This window comes from Atheta coriaria, unplaced genomic scaffold, assembly GCF_025399875.1.
Source record: "Atheta coriaria isolate IRGN ID8LTWV9N9 unplaced genomic scaffold, Caltech_Dcor_3.1 hic_scaffold_5_pilon, whole genome shotgun sequence".
NCBI lineage: Eukaryota > Metazoa > Arthropoda > Insecta > Coleoptera > Staphylinidae > Dalotia > Dalotia coriaria.
This window is the reverse complement of record NW_027045447.1, coordinates 5,589,356-5,614,828: the sequence shown is the minus strand read 5'-3', so window position 1 is coordinate 5,614,828 and position 25,473 is coordinate 5,589,356. Positions and strand designations below refer to the sequence as shown.

Below are 25,473 nucleotides of genomic sequence, written 5' to 3'. Positions count from 1 at the left end.
TGATTTTAATTTTAGTCCTATTAACGTTTGCTGTTTTAAGTCGCTGCTTGAAAGATGAAAGATGCACACATGTAAAACGCGTGTAATATGATGTGCATTTACATTTTTTGAATAACCACACTGCAACCAAACATGCAGCAATGAAATACCCCATGTTTCAAAACCCTTACCACCCACCAGATGGCATTATAAATGATTATATTCATCATGAATATATTTAGTAACAGACTGTATAAATCATAATTGCGTGTATATGCGTATATATTAAACGCCCTTTTTAGTTTGTCTTCATTTACGCTTAGCTTTCGCTTTACTTGGTTATTGCACGTGCGCAGTGTGTGTGTGTGTCGTGCTATTTATAGGCGCGTTTCATCGTCGGCGCATCTTCATCGTCTAGCAGTTCGCTTGCCTTCGGTGTATTTCACTGGTGGGCGTTTAATTTGTCTTTACCGTACGCCACCGACTACCAAACGACTATTAATAATATTCGTGCATACGTTTATCTCTATATATCTCGTGAATGGATCGTCAGTTTGGGAATCGCCCGAGGCGAATTCGAAAAGGGGTTCAGTCCTCACATCGAGGGTTGGGGATGGGTGTTTGACGTGTTCGAAACGTGCGCGACGTGAGAGATTTCGGCGTGGAATTTAAGATGTTCAGGAGCTGATCGGGTGCGCTTCAGAAAGGCATTTTTCGAAAAGATGGAAATTGCATTAATATTCGTCGCATTCACACTTTACACGTGTGGAAACACTTAGACTTCAAAGGGAAATACAGCTAAAAGCAATAAATTTCAATAAAAAAATGAAAAAAATGATAAAAACGCTTTACACATTGTTAAACCTTATCCATACTGTCAATAATCACTCGTAACCCATTGTATTGGATGAAGTGTTTTGTATTTTGCCATCGCCATCACCGGAAATGGTTGCGTGCCGGCGGGTGCGGTTAGGATTCCGTCGTCGAATCGTCCTTTCGCATTTTCGCATCCCGTGTTTCGCGGTCACGGTCATCCCTTCGAACATGAAACGACGCTCGCATGCGATTCATCAACATCGAGCAAAATCATTAATGATGGGCAATTAATCATTGCGCCCGACGTGCACGTGCCGCATGCCAATTTCACATCATATTGATGTATGTACAATATGTTAGCCGGGTGCATCACATTCATGAATATAATGAATGAGGGCGCCACTGGTTAAACTCTTGTGTGTATTTTTCTGGGATGTTGTTTTAAGATGTCGTTCAATGTCGAGAGTCTGGGCCTATTATGGAGTCATACCGTGCGCATCGGTGGTGTACATTATCCAGTCACTAGACCCGTCCATCCGGACACATGATCCAGACATGTGGCACGTGCCGCCTGCCTTAGCAGGCTTGTCTCAATGTGTTCCATCCGTTCGACTTGCGTCTTTCCTTTGGTTATCATGTTGTTCAACGGTTCTGTGAAGTTTTCTGCTTCAGTTGTCTTTGGTTTTCGTTTCGCAGCTTGCGAGTTCGATGTTTATGTTTTGAAAAAGTGTATATTCGCGAATATCAACTGCGCATGCGCTTGGTGTGTCATTGAAGTAACCTCAGTTTTGACATAAAACTAATATAAGCAGTTATAAGAATTATAAGTTTTAGATTTATTGATATTCTCCGCAAAAAACGTTTTATAAACAGATTTACTAAGTTCTTATATTCACAGTGTAGGTTGCGCTGCTATCGACTTCTATGTTTTGAAAAAGAAATGTAAAGCTATATACGTGCATTATTTCAATGGCGCATGCGCCAGATCTGTTGTTAAAATTGTTTCTATTTCGTAATTGAAGCATTAAGATTTAGAATTATATATTTTCGTTAAAATATAAAAAAAAAACGACGAATTACGTACTAAATCAGTGTTATACTCAATTATTTTCTTAGTTTTTGTTTCACTGCTTTTGTAATACATGCAAATCTCAACTGCGCATGCGCATGATCTTCTAGCAAGTTAACCTCCTATGCGACATAAAAATTAGTATAGTGGCGGTGTTTTTACTACCAAATTGAAGAATTCCAAGATTTCCAATCGAGAATATCCCGTAAAACAGCAAAGAGCGGTAAGTTAGCTGCTAAAGCAGTTCAGTAATCTATTATATCCCGCAATCGTGTTATGTAACTAAATTTAGACCGCCTGAATCAACATTTTCTTAGATATGTGCTTATGCGCTGAGCTGCTGAGGCTTTTGCATATTCAAACATTCAAATATTCAAATCGTGATCGCATTAGCTCGAATAAGACGAATTGTTCCACGGCCGCAATTTGAATTGATGTGACGTCATGTGAAGTGATCTCGTCAGCGTCACTCCACATCACGGCGCAATTTATAAGATTACTTACGCGTACTTATCTCTGGGTAAATATTAATTATTTCAGGGCTCAAAAATAAACAAGCCTCGCAATTTTCATCTCAATTTATAAACCTAATAATGTTGTAAACATTAAACATTGTTAGTGCGTGTCCGCGGGGCGTAATTACCGTTAACCTGATCGCTGTTTTGTTGTTTTATCGTTTCGTTATTGTTGTTATTGTTGTTTTCCTTGCAAACGTGATCGTTTGAACTTTGATAATAATCTGCAATTTGTGTAGGGTTGCACGTTGATTTTCATTTTGTTTGTTTTGTTTATAAACAGGGCGTAAATTGTCAATGAGTGAAAAAAGCGTATTGTGAAATTACAATCGTAATTGCACAGTACGTGTGTTACGCATCAGAAAATCGCGTATTGCATTGCAGCGAGTGTGTAATGTGTATTAATTAGCAATGAATAACAATTGCTGTAACTGCGAAATTTATTAGACGCGTGACATGCACGTAGTAATGAGTTACAAAATGGTAATTATTTGTTTTTAACGCACAGAGTTACCTCGGTTGTGCTCATATCCTGTAATTTGTTTCATAACCTCCTTTTTATGCAACAGGATTGTTTTTTTTTTAAATATTTACTTTGATTTATAAGTAAAACTAGTATGTTTGTTTGTTTGTTTGTTTGTCGAGGAAAGTTTATTTTAATGATTTATAGATGATTATCAAAACGTGATGGATTATTCAAATTGGAGTTTTGTGGTTAGAGCGGGTGTCGGTTGTACAGGTTGTACGACACAACGCCGACGCATTTTGTGCGATGTGCAGCGTGCACCGAGAACGGCGTAACGCGTTATTGATGACACGTTTATTTGCTCATTACTCATGCGGTCGCGGCGCGCCGCCCGCACAAAATGAAAGCTTTATGAAGCCAAAAAGGCGCGCGAACATATTTTATCAAATTTCAATCAAATCTGATGCATATCATGCACAGTACCTATACGCAGATTTTTGTGTACTATAGCGCTGTAAGTAATATTATAAATGCGAATGTAAGTTTGTTACTCTTTCATGCATAAATTACTGAAGTAATTTTGATGAATTTTGGTATAGAAATATTTTTGACCGTGGAAAAGGCAATAAGCTACTTTTTGTCGCAAAAATTTAATTTCAAGAGAATAAAATAAGGGATGAAGTTTTAGTGTAAAAATTCAGTACTAGCATTTTTTAAATTTAAATAAGGAATCTAAATGACGTATTTGACATATAAGTAGGTTGGTTGGTTGGTGTGATTAGATCTGATGACGAAAATCAGTGCAGATGCAGTTAAATTTAGAACGATGTTTCATCGCGCAATGAGATATGTGATATGAGATGACAGCTTGTTTGTTTGGTGCAAAGTTGCAAATGGAAACAAATGTTCGTCAAATTAGCGACGAGGCGGCAAAAAACACCGTAAAGCGTAATTTATAGCCATCGCGACGAAAATTGCATCGACAAATAAGCTATCGTGCGGCAAAAAATGCAAAACAGAATGCAAAAATGTGCAATGTATAATTTGTCAGGGGAATATAAACACATAAATCATCTATTTCTCGCCAATCCTTAAAAATGCGCGCAAATATACCATGCACTAAAAAGTTATGACAATTTTGCAGTAGTATAATAAATATTTTAATTTTTGGTCTCATAAATCAAAAAAATTCAAATAAATAAAAATTAAAATTAAATTTTGAGGTTAATTCTTAACCTACTTTTGTTGTAAGATGACTGCAGTAATTCAGTAAATTGTGTTAATATTCCTCTGTCAATTTACAGTGTTAACGTCATTCATGTTTTTAACTTCTTCTCAGGAAAAATTCTAGTAAATAAGAAAGAATTTAATACGAAAAATTTATTCATAATCTTTTTTCACCCACAAAATATTATTAAAAATTAACGACATAAACTTTTTAACAATCTTTTATAAGAAAGTGTTTCTACTTTCTATCCGCTTGTAGATCCTACGTCAAACAAGGCAAAAATTGCAAAAAGCAGGCTGTAAGCAAGCAATAAGTAATAACGCCCTCTCGAAGCGATCTTACACCGAGCAAGCTCGTCCACCTGCTGATACACTCACGAGAAGGGTGCATATTAAATTTGGGACGCGTTTTTAGCGTTGCTTAGCCGGCTTTCGCCCGCTTTGCCCGTCGCTGCCGCCCCCTGGCGCGCCGTGATGTATAATAATATCGTTAGGACGTTCGGAAGAAGTATCGTCGTCCTTCGGTTGCTGCTTTGTGCCTCCTTCACCGCCTCCTGCTGTCTTGCACCTACTGTGCCACTGCTCTAATTTTAAGGGTGCACACGACAGCAACCTTTTTTGATTTTTTTTTTTGAGAAAAATCAACAAGGTGTTAAGTTTAATTAAATTTTCGGTTTAAATTGAATTTTAAACAAAATAGTTTTATTGATTTAATTATTAACTGAGTTATTATTAACTTACTCTGAAGGTAAAATAATGTTGTGAATGTTTACTGAATGTTCTGTTTTCTTCGTTTCGTGTATTTCTGCACCTTTTTCGAATTCGTGGAAGTTTTCGCTCGTAATGCTAATGCCGATGCTAATGTAAATGTTAATACTCTTACTCTCACTCTTTCTTTTCCCGCCGCCCCTGCGCGTGGCAAACTTTCCGGCGCTATCATTAATAATTAATCATAATAAATTCGTTTCTACTTCATTTTCATTCTTTTCGGACTTTTTCCCTACCGCCCTATTCTGACGCCATTGTGTTCACTGCTCTTTTTCATCTATTTTTTTCTTTGCTTTAATTTTCCTCGTTTCTTCATTTTTCTTTCGCATTTTTGTTATGAGCATTTGCTGTTTTTCTAATTTAAAAGTAATTTTACTTTCAAATCGGCGACGGCGAGTTTACGGTCGGAGTTTATCTGTACTTAAAATCATTTTTCCATCATTTTTCCTCACTGGCCGGCGCAATAAAATGCACTTAGCCGCCGACCACCACAGAAATTGCCGGCGGAATGCATGGAATAATTTGTCGTGAAACATGCGAACGCTCGTAAAGCTTGTGAAATATTTCAGATACGTTGGCTCTCCGGATAGTGCTTGTATGTCGTCTAGGCCGGGCGAGATTTACGTAAATTTGACAGAAATAAACATCAAAAGATTACGTGCCGACCACTCGATCGAGTGAGAAACGCCGACAGTCAAATTCTGGTGTGCATAACATCTCAACTTGGATACTAGGATTCTTGAAATGCCAAGGGGGTATATATTGATAGGTTACCAAACGAAAAATATTAAAAAAACTTAAGAGCCTTAAGCCTTAAGAGTTCTGCGCTTGCGCAGTTTAAACTACTTCAATGCTTTTTTTTAAATTTGAAGCTTTAATTCTCCCTCTGGCAACCCTAGTTTGTAAAAAAATAGTAAAAGTGTAGGAGTCGGATGTCGCCTGTTACATTTTGTCGGTGTCGGCGTTTTCACACAGAAAATGCCGAATAAAATATGAACACCACGCGTTGCACGAAAACACCTCTCTCGCTAACACGCACAACAAAAAAAAAACTATAAAATAAATAAATGACACACACCGATATGCACACCCTCATTTTTCATCCCGAAAGTTCGTACGAGTTCGCACAGCGTGAAATAAAACAAATGTTTAAAAGGTGTGATATGTAAAACGCGTTCCGCGATGTCAAAAAGTTGCAACATGCGACATATTCGTTTGATCCGATGTTTGAATTTTTTTGCAAGTTGGAGTTGAAATAAAAGTTGCAGTTAATGTTTGAGTAAAGTGAGAATCAAAGCTGAATAAATTGTGATCATGAATAAAACGTGTTTGTAAGCACAGTGCGCGTTAAAAAAGGTCAAATAATAAACGATATGAAAGTGCCTCGCGCAGTCTTTTTCCTATTGCCATTATTACGATTACTGCGAGCGCCATGCCAGCAACGATCGAGAAAAAGTACGCGCGGCGAAAATAAAACGCTGCAGACGCTCGGGGGTTTGAAGAAAAATAGTAAAAGCAGCGAGTGGAACGGCGGAACGAGTGGAAAACTAGAAACATTATACGAATGGAAAAGGAATATCGGAGATTCGGGAAATGCAACAAGCGAGGCGAGCTGTAACTACTCGCACACATCCTCCTTATCCGGAAGCTAGCGTATGAAAGATACAATTTACTAAATGGAGCGACGAATCGTCGACTCCCGGCGACGGGCGACATCCTCATACTTACAAAAAGGCAAGAAAAAAACACGAAAAATTGTCATTCCAAGAAATATATAGCTATTTTTATATTGCGGTAGTTTCTGGTGGGAAATTCTAAGATTTTCGAGTGGAGTTAATTAATTCTTCAATTTATATAGCTAAAAAGTCGGTAGTATTACGCTAGTTAAAATTTCAGAACCAGAGAACAGATATTTATGATTTTTGATTTTATCAATTTGTTTTCATCCCGAAAATCAGAATAAATATTAAAATATTGAAAATTTTAAAAATTTAGGAAAATTTGTTTTTTTCATTAAAAAAGGGGGAAAACAATGAATTACGCCACTTTACTATGAAGAAAATCGTGATTTCCGCTAGGACAGTACGCAAAACAATTTTCTTTATAAAGATAAATGTCGTTTATGAATGCGCGCGCATCAACCATCTTAACCACGTCATGATATGACAGAGTGACAGTGTTGCGTATCAATTTAAGCATAAATCTACTCACTAAATTAATAAATCGTTATTATTTTACATTTTAACATTTTAGTATACCTACTACTTTTTTTGCATTCCGTGCATTGTTAACTTAATTAATGCATTGGAACTAGGTCGCAATTATGAAAATGTTCGTGCGTTGGCACATTTCGTGCCTAATTGAATTATCGAAAGTTTGCAGTGGTAGGTAACTAACGATATAAAGTTCAATTACCCACATCGTAATCGAAAGTTAATTTGAGCTGTCACAGAAAAAAAACTAATAATCTAATAATTCAATACATAAAAGTGTCAACCAATCAATCAATCATGATCATATAATCATAAAACCCACGTGAATTAAATTGATTATCAGCGTCAATCGTTTGCAGTTGGTGTGCGAATCAAAAACGCATTAAAATTAATGATTCTACAATTTAGTTCATTCAAATCTTCTTGTCTTGTCACTCAGTTAATCATTATTTTAAAAATTATTATTTATTTAAATTAATAACAAATTTGTATGAATTAGTTTACTACACTACTTAGAACATGATTAAAACGGTGAGCGAAACTTTTGCGTTGTACAAAATTAAAGTTTGGTTTCTATATATTCTAGAACTAGTTAGTACGCTTATAATGAACATCCTTGCTAGGTCCTTACTCGGTCAGCGTCGGCATTGTGCATCCCAAGGCAACATTTTCGAAGCGCTCGACTCGTACCGCTTCCAACATCGTAAACATTCGCCGAACGCAATATTCGACCAGTTGCGAATATGAGCGAATATAGAATATTATTTCACGCTAGAAATAAACCAAATAGTTGACGCTGTTGCCCTATAAATAACTCCGAATAACTCTAAACTTAAACTCAGCCAAAACCAATTTCAAAAACTATATTTACGACGAAAGTAATTAATTATTAAATACTGAGTTATATATTAAATGTGCATTTAGTAATATTTGTTTGTTTGTGACGCATTCACGCAAAAACTTCTGAACTAATTTTGATAAATTTTGGTGCGGAAATATTTATGAGTGAGAAAAAGCAAATAAGCTACTTTTTGTTACGAAAATATAATTTGTAGGGTGTAAAATAAGGGATGAAAGTTTAAATGGTGATTCAATCATAGTTAAAGTTGTACAATTTGATTCTAGATGGAGCTAAATTAATTTTTTTGCATTTCTTATTTCTTTAATTGAATACAAGTATTAATAAATTATTTGACAAATAGTAAGTCCAAAAAATAAAAATAAACTTAATTAAGTTACCGTTTCAAGCAGAAATTTTCTGTTTGTATAAATAATTATAATGTTATTTTAAGTTAAAGTTAAATATTTTATGAGTACATGCGCGTATATTTCATGCGCGTAATCGTTATGCAACTTGAAGCATATTTTGATGTTATCTGACGTTTCTACCTGCATAAGGTGCTTGAATATGAATGTGGAACAAGCAAATACAACCGCCTTGAATGCAAACTACACAGCGTTTAGTCGTAAGTCGCAACATTGTGTGTGCAGAACCAAACTTTACTAAATATTATCATAACTAAAACGCATCAAAAAACATTTTTTACTTTGAACCGCGCATAAATTTAATAACTTGTTTAATTGCATAGAAATTCTGCTGATGCTATTGAATGATTTAATTCGGATATTAGCGACCATTTAGGAAATTCAGGTCAATAATGTTCATTATTAGAATTCGTGATTTACGAGATTGTTTTAGTGGTGATATCGGTTTGCAACACAGTGTTTTAATGTTTTCTGGTCAATTCCAAGTTGTATGGTATTGTATGGTATGGTATGGTAGGCATTGAAAGTAGAAAATATAGAAATAAATATTCCACTCGGCGCGCTGCGTGCGCGGCATATTAACACCGGATTCACTTCCGATTCGCTTGTGGTCTCTTTCCGCGCGTCGCCGCCGTCGCACCGCATTCCGGTCACATCCAGCAACGCACTCTCGGTTTGTTTTGTTTTCAACCTTCGAGTTTCCTTCGATGCTCATACATTTACACACTACACACACATACCGCTATAATTCACTTTGTTAACGCCCTTTGATTGTACTCGTAAGATAAATCCATTCATTCAAAACAAAATGAATAATTACCCTTAAGCTTTCAATTATTTACTTTAAATAATAATAATAATAATATTAAAAAAAATACTGACCTGAATCAAAATTCTCTTTTAATCGTCTCCATTGCTTAGCCTGATGCATGGAGTACAATGTGATGATGACAAAAAAGAGAATGCAGGTGAAGACAGCCATCGTAAGCGCAATCGCCTGCCAGTCCCAGACGATGGCCTCCATGCTGTTAAACGGGGCCGGTTGCGTGTTGGCGTCCCGCCCGCGGGACGCGTCATCAGGCACACCGTGATGCGGATGGTGCGGGTGGTGTTGATGGTGGTTCTGATGGCGTATGCGGATACCCTCGACGAGTTTGCTGATCGGACCGCAAACTGTATCGCGGTGGATCTCGCATGGTTGCAGGACAATTAGTCCGACGGTGGCGTTGCATCGCGTACAATCGACGCATTGCTGTAGCTCGTGGTTGAAGTATTGCTCACCACGTTCGCAAAAGTATGATTTGCCGTACGCGCAGGTGGCTAGCAGCAAAAATGCCCACACCTGCAAAAAGAAATGTTACTAATAGTTAATAAATTCAAACAAATTAATCTTTGTCGGCTTCACTGCGTCGCAAAAACATTAGCGTTGAAAAGAAATGTGGCGCGTAAAAAAAGTATTTTTTTGTTTTCGTTTTTTATTTATGGTGGGATTTGCACGCACTCGGACGGTTTCATCGAGCAATCGTTCAAGACGAGTGAAAATGTCCTGCTCGGGCGTGAAATAGTCCGCAACTCGTTTACTTAGAGAATCCTCGTGACGACAAGGCGGAGACGGTAAGAGGCGGTAAGCCGCCGCTAAGCACGCCGATATATTCGAGTGGCGGACGGAAAAATTGAGTGAAAAGTGGGTGGAAAGTGAAGTGGAATGCAAGCAGATTGAATTGAATTCGTCACGATTAAAAACAAAATCTTGCAAAGAAGAAAAAAATTGTTTTTATTTTTATTTTCGAGAATAAAATAGTGGTTAATCGAAAAATATGTCCTAGGTATACAATACTCGTACAATGAATGCGACAGCAAAGAATGATTTTCAAAAGCAATCCGATGCACAACAACAGCCGACCCACGAATTGCCAATCGAATTTCCCTCGAGAGGAGAAAAATTGTGCTTCATATGTTGAAAATATTGAAAATCGCCGTTCGCGAACGCAAAACTTTCAATATTTGTTCATTATGTTTGCGTTTTTCAATCTAACATCAACAAAAAATTCAATCCAGCGCTGAAATCTTCGGAAATTACAAACTTTTCCTCTTACAACAGAAAAATCTTTTTTTTACGTAGTATACAAGCCAATAAACCACCCGAAAACCGCACAAAAAATGTATGTAATAAGATGTACGTAAAAAAATAATTCTGAGACAAGCACAAAACCGGAAAAGTTGCGGGGAAAGAAAGGTACGAGGATAATTGAAAGAAAACAGGCCGTGCGAGCACGTTTAGGACGCGGCTGGACGGCGACTTAACGAACGCGACGCGCGGGCGAAACTCGGTCGCCGCTGATAAATGAAACAGCCGGAAGGGAAAAATAATAATTAGTGTCAAGATAGTAATAGTTATTGCGATTGCCAACGCGATGCCGGCGGGGCGGTATACCGAAATGAAACCGAATTATACGTATCGCCATCATGCTGGCGGTTATAAACAGTTGCTGTTGTTACGGGAACATTCAGCTAACAAAGAAAATTACGCTTGCTTCATGGCAAGTTTATACTTTTATTTAGAGAAAATAAATTAGTATACAAAGTGTTACAAAAATATTTTTGAAAGATTTTTTGTAGTTTTTTTTTGTTGTGAAAAAGGTTTGAGCTACAATGAACCTGGAAGAGGTTTATAGTTCGTTGGCGTCGTCAGGGGCTGCTTTTCACAAGGGTTGAAATGTTCGAACGTTGAAAGCGTCAAGTGTCGGGGCGGCAAAGTTCAATGTGCAACTACTTTCGGTCTGGTTTCGGTCAGGGAGGAAACTTTTTCAGTTTTAAGAGAGTTTTACTCGGAACAAAACAAAACTTTGGTGAAGAAAAGTAAATAATACTAAATAAAACTAAAAATTAAATTTAATAATATTTCAACGAGTTGCCGAGTTTTTTTGATATAACCATTAAAATTTTTATTTTATAAGTTATCCAAAGTAAGAAATAGCAAAAATTCTCATTATTTTTCTTTATTTCAAGCGAAAAATCTAAATTTGCCCAAGAAAAATAAATTAAGTTAAGAAAAACAAAAATTCATATTCAAGATTTTGTTTTGAGGTTATGTAAAATTTAAATTGGTCGTAATGACTTGTTTTCTTAGAAAAAAAACGAAAATATTTTCATTGAAAGTCTAGCAAATTGCTCCAAGAAACAGGAAAAGTTGTTAAGTATAAAAAAAGAAAACCAACAGAGAAAATTTGCAGGAAGAACTAAGTAATGAGTCGTAATTTTGCGGTAAAATATTCGCGGCTTGCGCTAGTCCGCCATTCCGGCCACCATTACAACCATACCGATGTAAACTTCCAGGCCTTCCAGCAGCCATCCGGCTATTACTACCCGTGACACTCTGCCAGGAGCGCACCCAACTCCTCAGCCGCCTCCTAGCCACCTCCACGGCTCATTGTTTACTGTTATCGCGTTTCAGCTACCTGCTGCCGGCCGTAATTGTATCCACAATACATCCAGGTGCACCGTTCACATTGATTACTTATAACGTCCAAGGCACGTTCAACGCTCCCGAAAACACAAACACCTTGGCGTTGCAGCAAGTTGCATTCGCTTGTTTATTATTACTCCTGCAACTGCTTCACAGATTGGGTGTAATGTGTAATGTTTGGTATGTTTAGATGGCTTTTCAGGATATTTATATTCTTCGTGATAGGCTTGCGCCCTCGGCAAGAAATTTAACTCTGCAGGCGTTCGAATGGATTACACACAAACGCGCTCCGACGCTTAGGGAGCGTGCTTTATTGGAGCGATCATTTATTTATTACCAACGAACACGAACTTAAACCGGGAATGCTAAGGTTACCAATATAAACGCAACCCGTAAATTGCATTGAAACTGTGAAAGCTTTTAAATTGCACTTAAAAATATTTGCTTCACGTAATCAATAAACATAAATTTCACCCAGAAATGTATTTTTAGGTTATTTTAGGTTATGTCGTATGATTAATCTATATTATTTGAGAAAATGTCATTTTGTGTCTGATAAAAGCCCGTAGATTATGCGGGGCTAAGGGTAGTTTCATCCCTTTGTGTTAGCACTATTAGGGCAGCAGTAACCCGACTTTTGCGACATTAGGCCACTCGCCAATTGACTTTGTCGTCCGCCCCGGACGACGCTTCCGTTATGTTAGATTACGTTACGACCGCAAGGATCCTTCGCCCTTTAGTTCTTCGACACGCTGCCTTAATACACAACCATCTGCTCGTGCCTTCCACTATCTCAAAATATAGAATATTATATCTTTAATAATAAACACACAGTGGATGAATTTTAGGTTATATTAGCTTTGAATTAAGGTTATGTGTGTTTTGTGCATCTTGATGACACTGTATCGGTTCGTACCTTATTAAATTAAATCGAATTGGATTCAATTGAAGTGGAAGATGACCGACCTCGAGCAAGTGGCTTGCGGTTAGTCCTCGGCTGCCGTCTTGGCGGCGCGCATAAATTAATCTCGCCGTCGTTTGATATAATAATCATTGAGCGCATTCAATATGGATGAAAGCGCCCGAAAGCCAGCCCCCGAAGGCGAACGCGACGCCGTTTAACGCGGTTAAGTAATGCTATTAATATTAAAACATTGCGCTCGCGTCGAGCACCATCGAGTCGGTAAATTAATTTAATTATTGCCACATTCAAACGCTCCAGGGGGGAAATTTGATAGAACAAGAAATGGGAGAGGGCTATTAATTGTTAATTGCTTTCAGCTAGGCGCAACTAAATCAAAGAGATACTTGAATGTGCAGTTTAATTTATAAGTTAAAATTGTGGGGAAATTTATGTTCACTTTACACTTCTTTAGACGGTAGTCTTTGATTTTCGTTAACTACTTGTTATTAGTCTACGGCGCGAAAGTTTGTCGAAGTTTTTCGTTAGCTTACTGATCCTATTCTGAATCCACATCGTTTGCGATTCGTAGCTTTGTGCGAACGATACGAAACGCAAATGAGAAGTTTCCTGGTGTCTGCGTCCACAAAGCGCACGAGCATCTCTGAGGTTGGATGAAGTTAATTCGTGCGAAAACGAGCGGGGAAAATGTTTAAAGTGAATTACAAAGCGCAGGAACCACACCAGCGATGCTAACGTCATCAACCCTTTCCTATTTTACATTGATGTTTTACACCCCACGCGCGATTTGCGAATTTCGAGTTTTATTAGCTTGGATACAAGTTCAATCAATTTTGTTAAACAGCAAACGGAAAATAACGAAAAGTTAATTTTAAACACACAATTTAAATTTTTATTTTGTTTTGTTTTTTTTTTTTTGCGTCTGTTCTTAATGACTAAACTTTACATTAGTGGTTCTATCAAAGCGGAAAAGGAACCGGATTTGTAACAAAACCAAGAACATTCGGAGATATTTAGCTGAAAATCACTCTACAACGCGAAATAAGAAAACAGAATGAAAAGTTACACCAAGTAAACTATCCTGATGTTGGTTTATCCAACGCAACGTGAAGAAAAGAAGAGCAAGTTTTGTTTTCTTAAATTCTCTCATTCTCCCGATGGCTTTGTCTTCCGTTCGCCTGCTGGAAGTTCTTAAGTTACACGATCGAGTTGACGCCCGACTCTGGGGCCCGATACGTCCGTCTGTCCGTTCATGTCGGATTCGCCTGTCGACTTGTCATTTAACGTGGAAAATTCCTCACAACTTACAAAACCACTACTTTTCTACGCTTCTCTAAACTCTAGAGAATCTAATCTTTAGAAAAAAAAGTTTAGAGTTTAACTTGCGATTGTTCGCTTTGTTGTCGGTGAAATTTATTAGAAGTTATTTTCCGTGCGCTTGATGATCAAACACGGTAGCCAATTGCGCGCCATCGCACAACCCTCGCGAAGAATGTTTATTTTATGCGCATCTCACGTCACGTTGCGCGACGCGTGCTGGCAATAACAATAAAACTCCCGTTTCCCGCGTCTCGGTTTCGCAGAATGAAAACTTCAGTCTGCTGAAGGCTGACGTTTTCCCGGCTTCAAGCTGTCCTTTTATTTAACATTCACGCGGTTTCACGGTTTCACCTTTTACCGGTCGGTCGTTTACGGGATACCGAAACCAGTAAAACGCAATCCAATGAAATTCAAATGCAATTTTCAACTGCGTTACGCCAAGGAGTTGAGTTTTGCTTATTTTTCTCAATTGCGATCGGGAATATCGAATAAAAATGGATATAAAAATAATCTCCAGGGGATATTTATAGAACTGTGATGTAATTAATTTATATTTTTATCTAACTTGTTGCTAGAGTTTTATTTCACTCTTTTTCGAACTAAAAAAAGTGCTTAAATTTATGACCGGCAAGTTTTGGGATGGTGAAGATGTTGAACAGCTTACGGTTTTGTCAACTTTTACGCCTCTTGTTTTATTCTTAAGCGGACATAAAATATAATGTGAAATATGATGTAGACGGAGAATATGTAAGTTTCGCTTCGTAAAATTTGATTTAGGTCGAAATTTTCAGAATGCACTGAAATTACGCGCACAAAGCCAAAGTACGATGCTTTTAGTTCGAAATTATTTTATGTCTTCCGAGAGTATAATGCGTTTAATGAGACGGTAGCCTGAGATGCATAAAATAGAATATTAAATTGCGCACTGGTGAAAAACAAGAACTAGAAATTTATACGCTAAAAAATTAAATAAAACTTCGTTTGTAGCACCTCACCATTGTCGTTTATTGTCATTTTTTAACGGGTTTTATCATTTTTCCACGTGCATGCTTGCGTTTTTTGTTCCGGCTCAAAAAGTGTAAACCCATAAATCCAAAAAATAAAAAAATAAAAGAGGAGAATGAAACAAAAGTGTTGGATATGAATGCACGTCCACTTCATTTACAGACATTACACTTATTTCATTACTCATTCACTGACAAACAAACAAAAAACCGGAAAAAAAATAATCGCAAAAACGTGTAGAATTGTTGAAGAAATGTAAAGTTTTAATTTAACGCTCATTGTTTGCATTGTCTGACGAGACACGGACCTGACAAACATGTAGCTAAAGTGGGTTGACAAAGGTTGCTACAAGGAGTTGGAGTAGAAGAAAAGCACAAAAGTGCCAACCGCAAACGACAGGCTGGCAGCGGCGATGCGTTTTTATCATCACGTCCAGTGCTCTCGACGTCCGACGTGTTTAATGTAGCATAATCACTTTCCCTGATACAGCCAGCGCGTATACACTGCGCCATTTTGCTTCGCGCACAAAACGAACCAGCGAATTGTTGTCGGTGAGTGTGCTGTAAACATGCGATGATGGCCTACCGGGCACACAGCAAAGCGTAAAAGAAGCGATGAGTAGCAGCAGCACTGCAGGATTGCACGCTTGCAGGAACGCCGCCAAAGTGGAGCAGGACAATGCCATCGTACAATAGTAAACACAAAATGTTCGTGGAGCTTGTTGCGACGAGCTATATTCTGCCTTTGGAATGTATTCATGCGTGATTTTTGCTGTTACCTTTGTTGCGCTGACGCCGACAAACGGGTGCGCCGCGTTCAAAATTTGCAAATTACGGCGGACACAAAGCTAACCAAACATTAGCTCACGGATAAATTGCCTAAAATCACTCCGACATTTATCACAGTCGAAAATTAAAAGAGGAAATTCCTCATTTCGCTGCTTTTATAATAACGAAATGCATAAATATTTTTAGGGTTTATTTCCTAATTCGGTTCATGATTTTCTTGGGTATTATGTTGTGAGTTTTATTGGCAAAGAAATTCAAGTGCTCAAGAGTACTTGATCATTTTCTGCCTCATCGTTTCATCTCTTGTCATTCTCTTTGTTCCTGTTTCGTATTTCCACTCGTTTGTGATATTATTTTTATCCTTGAAGCGTCATAACTCATCAGTGATCCCTACGTATCAACGTTTTTTTTGCAAGTACAAGGATAATCACATTAAATGACTTTTCACAACCACATGAACATGAACAAAAATTTAATATTTTTTGTTTTTCGTTAGAAAAATTTGTTTTGTTTGTTGGAATTGTAATCGAATGTTTGTTTTTTTTCTTTGATTTCTGTTTGCGAGTGGAGTAGAAAATTGAAATATCGCTAAATTGAAAAATTGCGATTTCAATTCAATAGCTCGCTGCGCAGGAGTTTTTCGCGAGGCGCATCTGGACGTGAAGAAATATCGAGTTTCGAGTGGCGAGCGCGTTGGTAACCCATAATCCGCTGCCGAAGTTCAAACTTCGCGAAGACGGAAACAAAAAATCAACCTAAACTTGCCGAATACGTCGCAACCCGTTCGAAGGTAGAAAAAATAGCCGGCGGAAATGATTTATAACCTGCGCCGAAATGTCCGCAGCATGCAGCATAAGTTTTGACCAGGTCCGAACATAGTTTATTTTTGGTTTACAAACAGTAACTTTGCACTAAATCAACAACCAACATTAATATGTACAAAAAAAACAGCAAAATTTCATATTCGGATAAAAATTGAAATGTTTGATTATCCCTCCGGCAAAATTCATGATTACTATTTACAGCGTAGGTATGCAGTACACAGGTACAAATTGAACATTCAACATCATTCAGTTCAACATTTATTAAAACAAGCGCTACTCCAACTACCGCTCCCAGGAATTTCATGAATATGTACGTGCACGGTGACAATTAACGCAACAACAAGAAGCGCACCGCACCCTCCCGAGGGTGGCGACGGCGACGCATTTGCAAATTGTGCTCCTAACGTCGTTTCGCATGTTTCAATTTGTTCGTTTGCGAGCTCGTCGGGTCGAATAAAGCATCGGGGGGCGATGAGGATGAGGCAAATTTGAGAATTGAGAATTTAATACAACAAGCACCAGTCGAGAGTATGTGGCGCAAATTTGGCGAACGGCGCGCAAACATGCCGGCCAATTACGCAGAGTGTTACGACAGAGGTAGACCTAGAAACAGGACGATGTCTAGATAACTTGCAAATTGCACATTCGGACATGTTTAATTTAAAGTTGCAAACAAGTGTCCCAAGGGGGACTACCAAGGGGAGACTCTTGGTTTTCAGAATTAAATTTGATTAGAAACTAGGACAATTGCTTATAAACTATTTATTTTGTTATGAATGTGAATCTGTTGTTTCCTGGCTGTTACATACATTTGCGCAAACATTTTATTTTAATTAACTTGTTTTATGGCAGTCATTATAAAAACGCGACGTTGAAAATGTTGCACCCGGGTGAATAAAAGAAAAACTCATAATTTTACAGAATTATATACATATTAGCTTTTGTTCGCGTATGTTTTAATAAAATATGGACTGAATAATTACTTTTTTGGTTTTTGTACATTTGGTGTCATTGAAATCATTTTTTTTACTGAAAAATGCTATCGAATTGTATTGAAATTTCATTCCTTATATTACATGTTTAAAATTATACTTTTGAACAAAAAGTTCTCTATTTGCTATTCTTCAGTCAAAAATATATCTATACCTAAATTTATTAAAATTCCTTCGCTGGTTTTTGCGTGAAAGCGTCACGACTAAATAAATTTGCATTTATAATTCCTATTACTTTGGATTTGAACAGAAAAAAGTTTCTGAAGCATTGTTAACTTGAACAATCCCATAATTATCGCCTTAATCTTATAATTAAATAATGCTAATATAACTACCGACTCAGCACGAAATCCCCTTCAACGTGCTGCTCGTTAGCGGTTAGCAGGAAGTTCCTTCTGCTCTTCGGCCAGCCACAAACACAACACCACCACTACTTGTTGACTTTCGCATATCTTAAACCTATAGGTGTGCTGTGTGTGTCTGCTCTCACGGCTCTCACGGTAGCTTCTTCAAGTCAAGGACTACAAGGTCTTTGCCAAGTTAATTCAGTCGTGTCTGCGTACACCTCGTGGTCGTTGTTTTCGAACCCGCAGCCCAAAACGTTTGTTAAATTTACATTTGTAACTATGCGCCAACTTGTGTACGCGCGGATTTAACTTTAGAATTTCGAAGAATACGAGTACTCCTGTTGCTACTTCGAGAAGTACGAGTAACTGCTGTTTGCTTAGACAAATTTGCGTTCATGCGTTGAAGACAAATGTGAATGGGAATGGTTTCTTGGCATGCCTGGTTACCGAACGCTTTTTGTCGACGTTTTTGATACTTTTGTTACTTTGAAGCGTTGCAATGTTAGCGTATGTTGGTATAATCTTGTGTAAATGTAGCGTGCGATTGTTTATTCTTGCAATGCATCTTCGTGCTCTTTAAATACGCTGCAAAAAAACTACTACTAGTCGTCTAAGAGAAGAATGGAAGACGCAGAGGAAGTTCAAGAATTATTTGTTCATCAAACAAGCTGGTTTCCTCCTTAAACTTTAGATTCAAGTTTGCTTTATGAAAGAAAAATACAAAAAATATGTAATAATGCGTAATTATTGAGAAAAAATGTCATAACATGACAGAAAGTGAATTATTACTGCTCATAAAGACAAGCAGTAGCAACAAGTCGCAAATAACTTGTAGTTTTTACGCATGAAACAGAAACAGAAGAAACATTCACTCATAAAACACATAAGCTTTGAGGTTAGTTTTCAAAATGGCTGCAAAAACAAAAATTTGCTTCTATTTAGTTTTTCTATCAATTTGCTTTTTCCCTCTCATGTTTTTATTTTCTTGGGATTTCTCCAAGTATTTTCCTTTCGATATACATATCTTACATCCCCGATATGAATACGTGAGTGCATGTTGAATGTTGGGCTGCGGTTCTGTATACATTTGCAAATTGAACAAGAAGCAAACCGTGCAGAAAGGCAGGAAAGCCCAAATGGCCCAGTCGCCGGAAAAGAAATCATGCGAATCTACGGCAGAACATTTTCTTTTTCTCTGGCGTCGTGCGTCGTTGTCTGTGACAATCTTTTGTGCATTTTTTTTGCTGTTCCCTGTTTGCCGCCATTGTCAACGGCGTATCTTGGCATTCAAGCGTATTCAAAGCTATTCAGCTGGATTGTCAAGTATCAGAAAGTAGCGGAATACAACACGAAAGCAACAAAGTTAGTGCTTATCGGAAGATAACAAATAAATTTAAATTTCACAAAGATTGAAGAAATAATTTTAAATTTGCTTAGATTATGCAACCCTATGTACACCGGACGAGAATTCAATTATTCCGCGTATTTTATTATCTTTGTTTCTGTGTTTCTAAATAAATTCCACCTTTCTTGGGATTTCTTGCGTTTTACATTCTTCGTATTTATCCAATTTATTCCTTGGAGGAATATACAAAATCCCTGACTTAAAATCGCCCCCCAGAACGAAAAAAACAACTCAGCACAATCCGGAAAACAATGAAGCAATTTATGTTTTTCACGTATGTTTCCTCGTGTTTTTTTCCATTCAGTACATTTTGCAAAACATGTTTGGCTAAATCAAGTCGCTTCATTGCGTTGCATTCGCATTGGGCGTCCCGTGTGTTTGTTTTGTGTTCGGTTGCATGCGAAATTGAAAATTTATAAATGCGAATGAATTTCCCAGGAGATAACAACGCGCAAAATGCTGGACGAGGCTTACCGCTAGGCCGGAGAAAAATTGAATCAAACAAAAAATTGCTAACAATTGAATACCTACCAACGGAATCCACTTAATAAAATTAAAATCGTCATGGGATTTGCGAAGTTAAAAAAATTCAATTTAATTTTATTGGAATTTACTGATGGCATTTGCCAGTTATCCAAGTTTTAAATGAATTTATTTATAGCTGAGGGGAAATTTAAAATCATATAAATTTAAATTTATAACCGATTTTATGATTTGTTGTTGTTTTAATGAGTTTTTAACGCAAAGTGCTGGAATAAATATGATGATAAAACGTGTATTGTCAAGAGTGAGTTTGAATTATTCAATAGTCAAGTTGTTGATGTGCACGATCAAACAATTGTGCGATTACATGACCGCAAAACCGCAATAACAAACGAAATAACCTCTGATCGATTAAAAGAAGCATTAATTAAACTAAATTAACCTCAACATTAGCATAGACAAGTCCTAAACAAATATTTTTGTCTCGAAATAATTAAAAATTTAATTAAACTTGATTTATACACTAGTTTTATGAATACTGAGTCAATAACCTGGTAATTTTTACAGATTTATTGTCCGACCGTGACACAGCGTTTATTTTTTTATAAATTCTTTTTTTTAAACTTTGAACATTTATTAGTGAACACATTTCGTTGGTTTAATGTTTCATCGCTACACGTGTAATATGTGCAATTATTTCATCGCCTGCGGTCACAAGCCACTATCATTATTCCGCTACCTGTAATTATCCAGAACAAACGAGTTACACGTAGAACGCTGAACTAAACACGAAATCATATTTGTTAGATTTTCATCGCAATCATGTGTGAACATATAATATGATTTTACATTGTGAAATGTTGCCTACCGAACATTTTGGAACTAATTTATAATTTTCTCGAATTTCGGCTTAATGACAACGATAACGAAGCAAAATACTTAGTCGAAACTAAAGAAAAGCGCTTCTTAGAAATGAGATAAGTCCAGTTTGGGAAATCGGCTTGAGAAACGAGGCAAATCGGGAGATTCGCAATTTGCATGTTAATTGCAAAGAAAATTTACGCGAAGGCGCGCGACGAGGCAAGTACTTTTTAATTGAATTTGATTAAGTTAATTGCCTAAGCATCAGCGCAATCGGACTGGTGGCGGCGCAGTGCGGAGAAGAAATCAAGCAATGTTCAACTCTTCAGTGGCAACAAATAATTTGAACGAATGAGATCATTTAGACACTAAAAGTCGTAAAATTACAAAAAATATAAAAGCAAAAGATAACGTTTTGAATTAAAGTTCGACTTATCTCAAACTTGGATATTTTATTGTCCATTGATTTTTTTCGGCTCTGAAACGTCTATTCAAATCGCTTTTATCGACTTTTAATTGCCTCGCGGGCGTCACTTAAGTGAAGTTTAAGTTTAATTAGCATTAATGTCTTCTAGCCCTTTATAAACGAGTTAGAAAGCAAAAAATATTCCACAAGAACTTTCTGTCTGCCCATCACGCCAACAGCAAGGTTTTAGGTTTTTATTGTAAAAATGTAATTTGAGGAGTACTGGGACGTTAAAGATATTTAATTTACTAGACAATAATAGAGCTATTTAGACGGTGTTGAGGGACATGTCGCCAGGGGTGCCGCAAGGGATCGCCGGGCTCATGAGGTCTTTGTATGTTAATTGTTGGTGTTGTCATAATGCACCAAAACACCCCGAAGTTTATGGCTTGCGCCGAAGAATGTTTAATATATGCGCGTCGCTTTCGGGCATTTCGGCTCGCGGGGCACGTAACGTCGACGTTTGGTTTACAGTCATTTCACTTGGTTCGCGTGTTTTTCCTGTTGTTTGATCGATGTTCGTATCGCATGGTAACTTAATAAAACAAGTACTAAACAAATTTCTCGTCTGGTCGTACGTTGAGTATAAAGTTTATTTCGCGTTGAGAAATAAAAGTTTTAGGTTTCTACGCCACGCTGTTTGTAAAATAATAGAAGACTTTCTTAAAACTAGTAAATTGCAGCAAATTTATGAGCGTGCATTTAAAAACTGTTTTGCTTTGTGCTTTGGTTTCGTTTTCATGGGATTTTAAAGAGGGAAAGACTGAATAACAGAAGAAGTTGATGCACATCTGGCACGCATCTTCATCTTCAACCATTCGTCATCTTTTCTTTGCGGAATTCTACACGGAAATTGTGATTTTCGATCTTTCAACGTTCATTAATTTCATTATTGTTTATTTTCACATCATTAACGCGTTGAAGTAGAAATACAGATCATTTTAAGGTTAGACCTAACCTCAAATTGAACCTACATGGTATTGCGAGTTATTATCGTAGGTGCATAACTATTTCTGGTTGAGTATTGCGGTAATTATTTGCAAATGCATAAAAGTTTATTTCGATGCTGTGTTGCAAGCACATGCGTTCGCAGATTGACGCCCGAACGCTCCAAGACGTGAATCCTTAAATAAACGTACGCCGGGTTTAAATTTAAGTCTGGCTCGTGGATGCGGGAGTTTCAAGTTCGCACGGAAGTAATTAACCTCGAGAAGCAGCACATGCGCTCGGATATACTTCACCGCAGGGACGCATTAAACTAATTTTTCCCGGAGTGTTAATGCTATTGATTTGCCACGCATGCGCAATTGAATGCTGCCAAATGTTAGGTAATGATAAGTAATTTACTTTAAGTTAAAAGAAGTTGAAAGAAAAATTAACTCATTAAATGTCTTTTGAGGACAAGAAGCCGCATGACGGACAGTTTCCTGGTGGTATTTATTTATTCTAAAAGTGCGCTTGGCTCGCGCAACAATTTTTATGCCATGCGCAACTTTCATAATTTCTTTATTCTTTAGGACTACCTTCGTAACAAAATTAATTGTTTCTTTGGGCAGAAATTTATTAGGAATTGAAAGTGTGACGTGAAAAACGTGAGCGACGTTTGGCAGGCAATCAACGACGGCGCAAAATTGACGAAAGATTGAAGCAAGAAAAGCATCCGAACGAAAAAAAAAAAGCAGCAAGTCGTAAATCTCGGTTTTAATTAACTCGCGCGAACAGCGCACAAACACATTCGGCGTTTTGCACGACACAAATAAATTCGACGTGACGTGCGCCGCAACCAAAAGTAAATTGAAATTAAAAAATTGTGCGTGAAAAATGGGCAAAAAATATTACACGGGAAGTAATTTAAATCAATTACAAGTTGCCGTAGTTAAACATTAACTCTTGACGCACGATTTAACTAAAATTCTGATTGAATATTATGAAATTGATGAAAAAGCAAACCTTAAAAGCCGGTGAAATCCCCATAAATGATGATTTTCCACCGCACGTCGACAGGAGTATCCACAATATAATCCACTTAATGTCAATCAAGCGCGCTGGGGCTAGCGCGGGGTTATTACGCTCCGCACGTGCACTCGGCGCGCACTTTCGGGTGGGTGGGACGCTCCTTGCTCCTTGATAACGCACCGCCGCACAATCAACACTTTGCTAACTAATTAACAACAGTTTCGCACATGTGAGCACACAATACTTCCTTTCCTACGTTTGCAGGCGCCTCGCACGCGGTAAAGTTTCTTCGATCATGATCACAAGTTCACAAAGTCAACTGATTAAATGTTTGACGCAGTTTAATTTTTTTGAATGCAATCTATACGTATAGATAATTAATTATTTTGTTTTGCGTTGGTGTTGCTGAGATGTTGAATGTTGGATTTCGAATGGATTCACAAGCACGTGTTGCTGCGCGGTGCGTGGCGAGCGTAAATTTTTGGAGTTGTGGGTGGCGTCGCGATGCGTTGCCAAGCGCGTTCGAACGACGACTGCTCGACGCGGACGTTGTGCGAGGGTCTATTAACGGCAGCACGTTGCCACCGAACTGCTACCGGCGACGGAGCTACCAAGTTTTGCTTCAAACTGCTTCGAAATGGAAAGGAAAGGCGCCGAAAGCGTTAACTAAATACGCAAAGCCACTAATTTAATGCTAACTTATGTTTAAATAACATAAAACCTTCAACGAAAGTTTTAAAATAGTAGAATTTATCTTTTTTCATTTTTTTGCAAGACTTATGTTCATTTTTGATTTAATCGTGTTGTGTTACTGATTTGAATTTTTTGAAATTTTTTGAACAAACAAAAACTAAATATTTTAAAAGTATTTGTATTTTATTTTGTTTTCAGGTTTCTTCCGTGTCCTTGCATCGTCCTCAATTGTGCGCTTCACTAGTTAATGTGTTAGTTTTCTTGCAAAGCATGACTAGATTTTTCCTTTTTGCCGCGTTTTCATGACTTTACTGCAGTGTGGATCATCTGTCATAAAATGTGCGCTCATAAACGAAGAAAAACCATCAATCCGCCAACGTAACACCACGCAAAAAGAAGCGAATCCAGCACACTGTTCAAAACGTAGGAAAATGCATGAAAATGCACTTATTTTTATTAAATCCGAATTTTTAAAAATTCAAGTTTTGGCTTAATCAACTTTGATTGAACTTTGTAACGTGGAAATGTTGAAATACCGAAACAATGTGTGATACTTTTGAGTATTTCCAGTTCACTTCCCGCAGTTACAAATCCGATTTGAGCGTCAGTCAATTGTTGGCGATTTTTGAATGCCCTATAGTGGGCACGATGAATCACATCGTGTCGTGCATTTGATAGTTCGTTACCTTCGTTATCTGCCTCGCTTTTTTTACGAGTGCGCATTGTTGAGCACTCGGACTTTTGTGCGTGCGCGTTTCCGGGCGCTCCCGAAATTAGAAATGGAATGTCGCGCGTGTAATCAACAATGTGCGCAACATTCGTAGCGCATATACGTACGACGCATTGTAGCCACAAAGTATTCACGAATGCCTTAACGATAGTTTTGCATACAATTACATTAAAAGTGTTTCCCTCGAGTGCGTGTTACGGTAAATTGAACGCACGCTAATGTTGAGCGCGACGTAAATTAACTGTATGCCGCCTACAAATTTCAATTAATCACCAAACGCACGAAATTCAACAAATAACAAATTAATATCAACAGTACACTAGAAATTATGCGCGAATTCTCTTAAATCGCCCTGCAAATTTGACAATTTTCCAATTTTTTAGGTTTTGTTGTGGAAATCGGGTCATATCTCGAGAACCCTTGTATTAGTTTGTTGCCGAAGTTGTGTCTGCAACATGGGTAAATTCGAAAGTTTAGTGGCGCATTTTTTTACTTTTCCTTTAAGTCTTTTATGTTATCTAAGTAGTAGTAATTTCTATTTATAATTGTTAGCGCTCTCAAAGGTGTCTTAAGGGACGCAATTCTAATTTCATCGCATTCGAGTAATCCGTCGATAATTTTTGATAATATAATTTCATAATTTTTGATATGATTATTATATTATTTGTATGATTAGCACACGGGAAACCCGCCAAATTTTTGTGCTTTGATGTACTGATTTTTGGTCGTTTTAGGTGTCTAGCGGGCGAACGAAATATCCTAGGATAACGATTCTTTCATCAGATTGTAAGTATTGAATTTGTATATTGTTCGTATTTATAATTTGTGTGATTAGCACACGGGAAACCTGGAAAAAGATCATTTTTGTGCTTCGATGTATTGATTTTTTGTTGTTT

General features: G+C 37.4%; 1 protein-coding gene and 1 long non-coding RNA gene across 2 annotated transcripts in view; one reads left to right on the top strand and one right to left on the bottom strand.

The window, feature by feature from the left end:
• Positions 1-23,726, bottom strand: part of wgn (Tumor necrosis factor receptor superfamily member wengen) — a 28,548-nt gene extending 4,822 nt beyond the window's left edge. Inside the window, exons 1-2 of the mRNA XM_065303225.1 lie at positions 23,149-23,726; positions 9,202-9,661 (exon numbers count right to left, since the gene is read on the bottom strand). Of these exons, the coding sequence (XP_065159297.1) occupies positions 9,202-9,661; positions 23,149-23,172 (484 nt within the window). The 5' untranslated portion in view covers positions 23,173-23,726. The remainder of the gene's footprint in view (positions 1-9,201; positions 9,662-23,148) is intronic.
• Positions 1,973-25,364, top strand: LOC135792562 (uncharacterized). Its single transcript, XR_010548386.1, has 3 exons — positions 1,973-2,087; positions 24,046-24,270; positions 25,312-25,364. It is a non-coding gene; the product is annotated as an uncharacterized lncRNA (long non-coding RNA).
• Positions 25,365-25,473: the final 109 nt, after the last annotated feature.